At 34.6% G+C, this 10,811-nt stretch overlaps 1 protein-coding gene across 2 annotated transcripts; it reads left to right on the top strand.

Moving 5' to 3' along the window:
- The first annotated feature begins 1,264 nt into the window (after positions 1–1,264).
- LOC132056601 (uncharacterized) lies at positions 1,265–5,780 on the top strand. 2 transcript variants are annotated; one of them, XM_059448881.1, is made up of 7 exons: positions 1,265–1,800; positions 3,251–3,366; positions 3,441–3,529; positions 3,614–3,688; positions 3,946–4,053; positions 4,693–4,788; positions 5,107–5,780. In XM_059448881.1, the coding sequence occupies exons 1-7, from the start codon at positions 1,421–1,423 to the stop codon at positions 5,380–5,382; spliced, it is 1,140 nt and encodes a 379-aa protein (XP_059304864.1). In that variant the 5' UTR covers positions 1,265–1,420; the 3' UTR covers positions 5,383–5,780. The 2 variants fall into 2 exon arrangements, with proteins under 2 accessions (XP_059304864.1, XP_059304865.1); XM_059448882.1 differs by having other exon boundaries at positions 1,660–1,800; positions 3,244–3,366.
- Positions 5,781–10,811: the final 5,031 nt, after the last annotated feature.

Below are 10,811 nucleotides of genomic sequence, written 5' to 3'. Positions count from 1 at the left end.
ATAACTTGTTCAAGACTCTCCATGTCTAATTCTATCTTAACTTCTGCCTTAAGCATAACTTGTTCAAGACTCTCCATGTCTAATTCTGTCTTATTAGGCAGAGTTTGTTGCGTACTTTTCTTCACAATTTAGTAGCTAGTCATGCTATAATTATGTCTTAAGGCGTTCAAAACTCTGCCTGACATTCAAAACTTTTTTCAAAACTCTGCCTAATAACTCCGTCTTTTTAGGCAGAGTTAATGTTTGTTTTTTTTTTTCTATCAACTGAAGTTACTATAATTTCAGTATAGTAACTCAATAAGCATTGTATACTAATCAAAATTAAATGTATAAACTAATCAAAATCACAATAAAGCAATAGATTTCATGAATTCTATGTTGTTTAGTAAAATCATCATTCGCAATGTTTATTTTCAATTGAATTTCATCGTATTATCAGTTGTTTTTGAACAATTAGGTCATAATAAACTAAACGAAGGTGATTTGTTAATATTTTCAAATATTAACAAATATAAACTTAATCAAACCGCTAAATTAATTTGAATTACGTTCAATTGAATCTACATTCAATTGAATTGCGTTCAATTAAAACTTAATCATAAAATTTACCCCTTTTCCGATGATGTAGCAGCAAAAACAACTGAATTTCGCCGGTGAAACTTTGGAGAATTGAGGCTTCGTTTAGTTGGAGTTGCGATCTGTTTTTGGGCTGGGGTTTCGTTTGACATTGAGGCCTTTATATGTATCGGGGTCGGGGGTAAAATTGTTTTTTTAATTATGGGTAATACAGCTGAAGGGCAAAATTTAAAGACTACAATTTAAGGGGGCAAAATTTAAATACCAGCGCGTTTGAAGGGCATTCGTGCCAATTGCTCTGTTCATATTAGACACTTTCAACTGAAATTATGTAGATAAGTTTACTACATAAAATATATCTCTTTTGTTATTTATAGAAATCAGCCTTAATTGAAACGACGTGCAATTTTACGACTTATTAAGGCTAATGCATGTAATTAAGGAGATGCTATATTTTAAGTAGTTAAATTATCTATGTTATGAACCTTGAGGACATGCACAAAAAAAAATGAGATGAAAGTGTTTAATAAAAATACTTTAACATATATTTAAGTGCTCAATTAAAATAGATTGTGATTGAAGTGTCTAAATAAACTATACTGACAAGTTTAAGAGATTCTGAATGTATTCGGCCTATGTAAAATTAAAGAAAAACTCCAAAGATATTTGCAATAGTTCTAGGGGTGAAACGAAACCACATAAAGGAAAAGTTGCAACGTTGTCACCCCAGTGTTCACAACAAGGACTCCATGAGAGCCACACGTCCGATCATGCCATTATCTCTCAACTCGTCTTTCTCCACTTCTCAACACCAAAGCTTATTCTTCATCTTTTGCTCCGAATCATGATAACCCTTACTTCTCCTTTCCCAATCTTCGCCCCTCACAAAAACATCATTCCAAGAACAAAATATCATCAATGCAGAGTTTCCATAAAGCCTCCACCACCCAACTTCGATTTCAAGACTGAATATTTCAGCGCCTCTCGGGATGCTATTCAAGAAAGTCATCCAGAATTGCTTGATTTGGCTAATAATGGAACTCTGTTTCTGATCAAGAAGAGCCAATATGGACCTGTTCCATCATGGAGAAGCGAGTTTGTGGAACCAGAAGCCATTTGGCTGATTGGAACATCCCATCTTTCTTTGGAATCGGCTTTGGATGTTGAAAGGGTCATCCGTACTGTTAGGCCGGAAAATGTAGTTGTGGAACTTTGCAGAAGCAGGCAAGTAGCTATCCCTGAACAAATCAAATTTGTTAGAGTTAATGATAAAAAACACAAGTGAACTATCGCTTTTTCATGAGTTTACTATATGAACTATTCAGGTACGAAAAAGGAACAACTAATAGTTGAATAAATAGTAGCCGATAGCTAAGGTAGGAAATTCACACACCTGATAGCAAGTAGGAAACTCACGAAAAAGTGATAGTTCAGCTGTGTTTTTAACCATTATCTCAATTTGTAAATCATGCTCTCTGCTTTATCCAGATTTTAGTGTTTCTTGACTTTGCGTTTTGGTTGTAAGTTGTGATTACTGTTGAACCTAAAATCTGGATTACAGGTTAACAAATGAATTTGTATATAGGGTCAAGGGCAAGTGAGTTATAATAATCGCAACTAACGTCCTGAACTGTGAAACTGCTTATGAAATTATAAATAGGCCACAAAAAGTAAATAAGTACAATGGAACAAGAGAGAAGGAGAGTTCTGATTGAGGAGTCTCTGGTGAGCTGATGAACAACTTGGCCAGACGAGAGCAAGATCGCTTGGTACAATTCGAAAGCTTATGCAGTAATAGTAGTCACATTTAAACGGGATACAAGTGAGGGAAAGGGGCTATATTTATAGTACCGTTTTTGGGTAACGTTTACCCTATAACTGCCCTACCTATAATGACCATTATGGGCATGTTGCATACGTTATGTATACTGATATGTAATTGCCCTAGTGAATCCCGGTTTTCTTGGAGTTGGTTCATCTGTGAATCCGGTCACTGCTGGCCAAGCGTCCACTTGACTCCGGAACGAGATCGTCTTGATTCTGTGTCAAAATGGTCCTTCCTGACTCGATTCTGGCTAGACTTTCTCTGCCATGCATTGTCCTCTGAGTCGCCCCCGTCTCGAAGCCATATTTTACCAATACAATTACATAGTCATTTTGTTCATGAACTTTGGTTTTTCTTCTAACTGTTTGTATAATTCTGAGTTTTATTTTCAACTATGCTCTGGAAAGTGAATTGATCTTATTTCGTTCAAACAATCACATTTTGAAAAGCTGCTATATATGGGGTTACTGTATCATTTCTATGAGCTATGAGCCTATGACTATGTCATTCTTGCCCCTTTTGGTTGTCAATTGCTTTAGAATGTAATAAGTTTTTTGAAGAGAGATGCAAGCACAGAAAATATGAATGAAAATCTCTCTTAAAAACTTCATTAATCATAGGCCTTTATATGGTCACATAAACAGAGTAGCAAACTCTTCCTACATATTACACTCTTACTAAACTAAGAGACTGAATTATACTAAATCAACAATCAGAGTCCTACAACTAAACAACTAATTATTTTAGAAAATTGTAGCTGTACCAGATGCAACTTCCAACATATAACAAGGGTGATTAAAACTTGTTCAGCCTCCATTTTTGCTTAACTTCACTTGTTGCAGAGTTCAGGGCTGGCATAATGTACACTTCTGACGATAGTGATCTCAATCAGCCCTTAAAATCAAACATGTTTTCTTTGAGTGGGACCGGGTTTTTTGGTGCTCTTGGTCGTAGCATAAACTTGGGTAATTACTAGCCTTTAGCTTTTATGCCAACTATGCCTCTGAAATATGATTCATCAAGTTGTTTCATGTGATAGGAGGTCAAACTGCTTTAGCATTACGTGTCTTGCTGGCACTTTTCTCTTCAAAAATGTCTTCAAGTGCTAATCGTCCTTTTGGAGATGAGGTACTTCAGTGGAATGGAAAATGTTCCTCATTTACAATTAGGATATTTCAAGGACTTAGTGAAGTTTGCTGTTTCTGTTTACAGTTCCGTGCTGCCCGAAAGGCTGCTGAGGATATTGGTGCTCAAATAGTATTGGGGGATCGGCCAATAGAAATAACTGTATGCCGCACTTACACTTAGTCCAACGCAAATTTCCTTTTCCTAGGATACGTTTGGATTTAATGAAGTGGTACAGTTACTTTCCGATTTCTAGAAGGAACAATTCTTATGACATCACCTTTATATATTAGATGGATCGAGCAAGACAAGTTAATCTATTTGATACTTATTGTTTCTCTAAGTGTGTGTGTGGGGCACGCTATTAGGTCTTACATGTAATGCTACAAAGTTGATTGTTACTCACTTGTGTTGTTCAGCTTGAACGAGCATGGACTTCGCTAAAGTGGAAGGAGAAGACAAGCCTGATAGTCTCTGTCTTTAGTGGAATAACCTCAACTGCTGACCTATCAACAAAGGAATTGAAGGTTTTTCCCTCATATCTATTACTGCTTCTTTTTAATCTATTCTTGAGCCGAGGGTCTACCGGAAATAGCCTCCCTACCCTCACAAGGTTGGGGTAAGGTCTACGTACCCACTACCCTCCCGAGACCCCACCTCTGTAATTATGTTGGGTTTGTTGTTGTTGTATTTATGAGATCTCTCTGGATACTAATCATTATTATTACTCATCAACATTTTTAAGCATTAACTCGACATCAGTTATTAAATTATACATTGACGCAACTTAAGTGGCATCATTATTCATGGATTGTCGTCCTATTGTCTTAAATAGCAATTACAAAATGGATTAATTGGTGCATGTGCTGTTATGAGTTATGACATTGCCTTCTCTAGAAATGATTTACAGTTCAGATGCCTGAAGGACCAGTCCTCCCTCTCCCAGACACCACCACCCTAAAGGGCCAAAACAAAAAGGAAAGAGAATACCTTTCTTAACCTTCTTTTTGTTATTACTCTATTTTAAGTGCTTTACCTGTTGTCTGCTCTCTTCAGGGGGGAGCTAATGCTGGTTAACTATACATGCAATACCATTCTATCCAATATGGAGCCCTCTACCTCATCTCTTCTTGATTCTCTTTTCATTCTTTTCTATGTTGTGGCAGGAATCAAGTTCTGATGATAGTAACTTTCAGCTGTATGAGAAATTAAGCTTTACGTATCCATCACTTCTGCAACCACTCCTACATGAACGTGACATGGTCAGTTGCTCTTCCCTGATGAGAAGTTTCTGTTAACGTAGAAAAAATGTTTCATTTGAGAGCGCCTTTTTACTGATGGATATCGTGGCAAAAATAGCCACCAGGTTTTCAGGATCAAATTGAAGATTAATTTATCCATCTTCTCTTTCGTGATCGTCGGAAAAGATATAAATATGATTGGGATCTATAATATTATTTGCACAGTGAAAGATAGTTCTGCAGCTTTCTATGATTTAAAACCATCTAGATGAAACTCTCTTTTTTTTCCCTTTTGCTAGTGACTGTCGTTTCTGTTTTTTCATGTGATTGGTCCTTTAGTTTCTTGCTTGGTCTCTGAAGAGGAGCAAAGCTGTGAACAAGAGTAAGCAAGTGGTAGGAATCATCGGGAAGGGCCACATGAATGGAGTTATATATTCCTTAGTGTCTGATCAAGGAAACTTGCGCTTTCGAGATCTAGCTGGGAAGAGTCCTTCAGGGGGGCTCTCTGGTTGGGTTACTACTCTCTTTGGAAACCTGGTTAGAGACACTATAATCGGTGTCCTCCTGTGGCTATTATATGAACAAATAACCAGTGGATTGAAGTTAATTGATTAAACAGGACCGACTTCGAGACTTGAGTTAATTCACACAGAGGAAAGAATACTCCTACCTGGACAGCCATCCAGAACGAATATCGGAGATTATTCTGGTTCTCCATTTTGTGAAACTACTTTTCAAGCAAGGCAGCTGATAAGTCATCGATGAGTTATGAAAAATGGAATAGTTTAACAGTTCCTTTTAAGCTCTTTACGGTAATATAATATCTTTTCGAGGAAATGTACATAGAGTAGTAAAATACTTTAGAAGACAATGTGCTACAATATATGTTTTAGTGGGAGTCCTATACTAGAAAAATTCATCGATGCTGGTTGGATTACTGATAAGGAAGATTACTCTTCCACAAAATTCTTCATTTTAATAAGTGTTTGGTGATCATAACAATACTTGATGAATCTGAAACACGATGCTTTGTAGAGGTTAACTTCTTTTTGTCAATTTCAAGATATTAGTTCTATTCCTATTAATTAACATGCATTTTCACCTTGTTAAATCATAGTAAGTTTATACGGTTTGGTATAAACGTCCGGTGAAGATAAGTATTTACCTAATTTATGTGTGCATTGGATAAATGGAGCCAAGTTTTAGAGGGGTATGATGTATGGTAAAAATGTATGGTAAAAACTTAACTACATCCGATATTACACTGAATCAATGAGTGAAGATATGTATCTTTCTTACACACATTTTGCATCTAATCATATGGTTAAGTGATGTGTATTTGTAGTTTAATTTGTAATTGCTCAGATAAATTTATTTAATTTGGCGTAAACATCTGGCATGAATAATATTTACAATTGATTTATTATATAGCTAAAAGGAAATTTGGGAGTTAATTCCTCACATGGTCATTGAACTTATAGAAAACTTTTACTAAAGTAACTTTTGAATTTTTTTGGACAATAAGAATAAGGTCATCAAACTATGTCCTTGTTTTCAATAAAGTAAATTAACCCATTTTTAGACATAAAACCCCTTAACCCATATATAAATTATAACACCCATTACCTAGGCACAATTTTTAGATACTCCAAAATTCTTGTTCAAGTTTTAATAATAAAATAGAAATATTCAAGTAATATTTCAAGCTATAAGAATAAAATACTATAATCGTTCAAACTTTAAGTATGCTATAAGCTGATTTTCTTTGTCATATCAACATCTTTTGAACTATTTTGATATTTTTTATTGTTCAAAGTCGGAAGTTAAATATTTTACTGATAGAAGTGCTTGGACATAATTGAAAGACATGAGACGTTATATAAATCCATGATGCATGTAATTATTATTTTCGGTTTATATATATATATATATATATATATATATATATATATATATATTATTAGAACGAGATTGGTTTATTGGTAGAATATTTGGATAAATTTTCTCAAGAATAAAATCGTGTTGGATAACGACGTCGCAAAAATGAAAACACTTTTACAAATAGTTGTATATATGCTTTCTAGAAATATAAAATGTTTACATTAATTGTAATCCACTTATTTATAAAACTTAAATAAAATCAAAATATTACAAGTTCACCTCCAAGAAAATAAAAATACTAAATATTTTCTTTTATTATTGAAAATTTTATATATCAGGGAGAATAATTTACAATCAGTTAAAAAAACCTATAGTTAAGCTTTGTGCTCAGTTCTATTACCATTCAACTGTATCTCTTATTTTCTACTGAGATATAATTTTGCAATATTCTGAAATTTTTATTCGAATTAATATTTCACATTTTGAAAGTAAAATAAAAATATTCAAATGGGTTTTATAATTTAAAAACGAGTTAAGGGGTTTTTATGTCAAAAAATGGAGTGTTTTACTTTTTTGGAAATATGGACATTGTTTGATGACCTTATTATCCAAAAAAATTCAAAAGTTACTTTAGGGGGACTTTCCTACAAGTTCAATGACCATTTGTGGAATTGACTCGAAATTTGGCATCGGGTGACAAGTGGAAATCCTAAATGGGATAAAACAACGTTAAAAAATTTGGCACCTATTAGCTCATAACCACATTTTTGCTGCAGTTTTGGTATAGCATGATTTTTAAAGTCTCCCGTTAAAATAGTTTCAAAATTGGGAAAATAACCCTCTATGACTATTTAGGAAAAATAATTACCCAAAATAGCTCATGTTTGTAAAATCACCTGAAATGGCCCAATTTGTACCCTCTTCTTTAAAAGCCTATTGTATATTTGTACTCTCACTACAATTGAAAAAATGTTGTACACAATTGAATTTTCTTGGATATAAACACCTCTTATACATTATTATACACTCTATACACTTTTATACAAGGGTGATATATTGTCTATTCCGAGGGTCTTTCGAAAATAGCCTCCCTACCTTCCAAGGTGGCGGTAAGGTCTGCGTACACTTTACCCTCCCTACTCCCTAGACCCCACATTGTGGGATTCAACTGGGTATGTTGTTGTTGTTGTCGATATATTGTCTATTCCATATGTATAAAGTTGTATATTGTTGTATAATGTTGTATATTGTGAAAAAGTGGCTATACGGAGGTGCAATTTAAAAATATGGCTACGCAAATGTAATTTTGTATGCTAGATCGTACATTATTGAAATTTCCCCTTCAAAATTTCGAACTCTCTGTCTCTCTGGTATGTAGACTTTATCCAATTACTTTCCATATTCTCTCAAATCTTCTCCCCAAATCTCTCTATCATTATATCATAATCTTTAGATTGAAATTGTTACAAAGATTACCCGGTTTATACTTGTGAATATAAACTGGAAAAGTTTCTCTTTACAATTTTTTAAACATTCAATTTCCGATATTTCCTTATGAGAATTCTCTCTTTCTCATACTCTTCTAGAAATATATAGTGGGATATACACCGAAAAATGTGGGATGCAGTGAGTGATATACTGATGGAGTCATCTTCAACCTCGACCTTTTAATATGAAATTCATCTCAAATCGTCTTCAAACACCTCCAGAATTAATATTCAAGCTCCCAAAGATATTTCCAACAAAATATGATATAGCCAAACAAAATTAGAGTCCTTATTTACATGAATAGATGAAGATTGACAACCATCTTTGAAATCTGCTTCCTTCCCATCGATTTTCCGAATAGGCAAAACCTTCGAGAAATCTGAAAAGCACCCAATTTTGGGGAAATTTCAATAATGTTAATCTACAGTACAAAATTACACCCACATAGCCATATTTTACGGTATAATATAACAATATACAACTTTATACACCTTCTGTACATAATGTATCAACTTTGTATAAGAGGTGTTTATCCACACTTTTACATTGGTATACAATATTATAGGGGTATCATTGATTTTCAAAAAACCGACTTAACCGACCGGACTGTACCGTACTGAATAAATTTTTAGGTTTCTTTTATAAAACCGACGGTTTTTATATAGATTTATAACCGTTTCGAATAATTAGGTAGGTTTTTAATTTTTTATATATATAAAAAAATAAAATAAAATAAAAAACCATATAAGTTTATATATGTAAAATATATTTTATATATATTATTTAAATATAATAAAATATTAAAAGTTTCGCCTTGCGTTTGGGATGATGATAATGACTATGAGCCGGCAACATACTTAACACCTAAAGTTCCAACTTTGAAGCCTATTATATTACTCCTATTGAAATTAAATTAGTTCTAGCATCTCGAATAGTAACTAGTAAGCTACAAGGTATTCCAACGATCTTGGATAGAAAGCTACAAAGTATTAGATATCTTTCCTCTCATATAATTTTAAATTCTCTTATTGCATAATCAATCTTAGTAGTCTCAGTTTTGAGTCTCATCTTGATTGATTTGTTCCCCCTCGTGCGATCTAAAATATATTTTTATTTTTTGTTTAACATTATTTTACACTATCGTAAAAATAGTGGGATCAATATCTATTCTTGTCGTTTTTATATTTTCTTGATTCGATCACCTTTTAATCAAGAAAAATATCTAGAGAGTTTTTGTCAAAGCCCTATAGAAGTATGTATGATATTGTGTCTTAACTTTTACTAGTGACTATAACATGATGTTTTTTTATAACCGAAATTTAATTGAACCGTACCGATATTGAAGAGAAAACCGACATGATGGGACAGTTTCGAAAAGTCTATTTTTGGTTCTACAAAATGATATAACCGAAAAATTGGTACGGTATAAATTTATAAAAGAACCGCCCGAACCATACCATTGTGTAATGACCCGTTAGGTCGTTTTGGTTACTTTCGTGTCTCCCCTGTTTTGCCCTTGTGAAACCGCCCATTTGCTTGTTTTCGGAATTTGCTAAGTTGAGTAATCTTTAAGTGTTAGGTTGACTTTAGGCATCTTCGGGGTAATTATGTCTTTTGGGATTTTCGTCGATTTCATTAGCTTCGAAACGTCGAATATAGGCTGTTTGAGTATTTGGTTCATTTTCCAAAGGGGCTTGGGGGCATTTTGGTCATTTGGTTGGAAAGTTGGTTTTGGCCCGTTCGGGGTTGACTTGGTCAACGTGACCTCTTTTGGGAATTCCGAGAGTGCGAGTGAGTTCGTAGCACGTTTGTATAGGTGTCTACACATTTGGTTTGTCTCGGGAGGTTCCGGGAGAGTATCAAGATTTCGAGTGTTGAGAGTCAAAAACCAGATTTTTCTGGTTCCTGGTATATGTGCAGGTGCTAAAGGGTCCCGCCCCTATAGATACGCTCCAGCGAATGACGGCTCGCAGGAGCAAGACTCTGTGGACTTGGTCACGGTCCGCCCTTGCGAAGATTTTCCCGCAGGAGTGCGTAGCGAGCTTGGCTCCGTAGATATTTTTGAGGGGCTCGTCGAGGCGAGGTTGGTTCTGCCTGTGCGAGTTCGTCGGTGCCAACTTAAGTGTGCAGGTGCGCAAATCGCTAAATAGAATGTGGTTTTTAGTGTGTTCTTCCTTTAGAATCCCATTCGAAAACCCCTAAGTTTGAGAGCATTATTGGAGGAGAATTGAAGGCAATTCAAGTAGGAATCATTGGGCAAGTATCCTAACTTGGTTTTATGACTATTTCAATGAGTTAGATCCTTAATCCATACTTAGAATGTTGAAATTAAGAGGTTTATGGAAGGGCTTTAGGAACCTAAATTAAGAATTGATCAATTGAGCATGAATTTGTAATTGTTTATGGATGATTTTTGGTATATGAGTTATGTGAATTATAAGGATCGTGATTTTAGGATCAATTTACTGTTTTGCCCATGTTCTAACATATATTCTGTATTTTACTAGACTTTGTTCATTTGGAGACTTCTCGGAGTGGCAAGGGGCGTCGTGACTCGAGATTTGACGTACGTGCATGTTGAGACCTTGAACTCTTTCTTGAATGTATGTGTTGGCTAAAATGAACTTAATAAGAGGGATTTGGGGCGAATTAAGGGGGTTCCGATTCTAGTGAGG

This window comes from Lycium ferocissimum, chromosome 5 (assembly GCF_029784015.1).
Source record: "Lycium ferocissimum isolate CSIRO_LF1 chromosome 5, AGI_CSIRO_Lferr_CH_V1, whole genome shotgun sequence".
NCBI lineage: Eukaryota > Viridiplantae > Streptophyta > Magnoliopsida > Solanales > Solanaceae > Lycium > Lycium ferocissimum.
The sequence above is the reverse complement of the archived record's forward strand: the minus strand, read 5'-3'. Positions and strand labels throughout refer to the sequence as shown.

Bases quoted from the DNA above. Each gene is read 5' to 3' on its own strand.
- LOC132056601 (XM_059448881.1), top strand. From the start codon at position 1,421: ATGATAACCCTTACTTCTCCTTTCCCAATCTTCGCCCCTCACAAAAAC. The intron at 1,801-3,250 runs GCAAGTAGCTAT...TGCAGAGTTCAG, and splicing joins GTGGAACTTTGCAGAAGCAG to GGCTGGCATAATGTACACTT. The intron at 3,367-3,440 runs GTAATTACTAGC...TTCATGTGATAG, and splicing joins TGGTCGTAGCATAAACTTGG to GAGGTCAAACTGCTTTAGCA.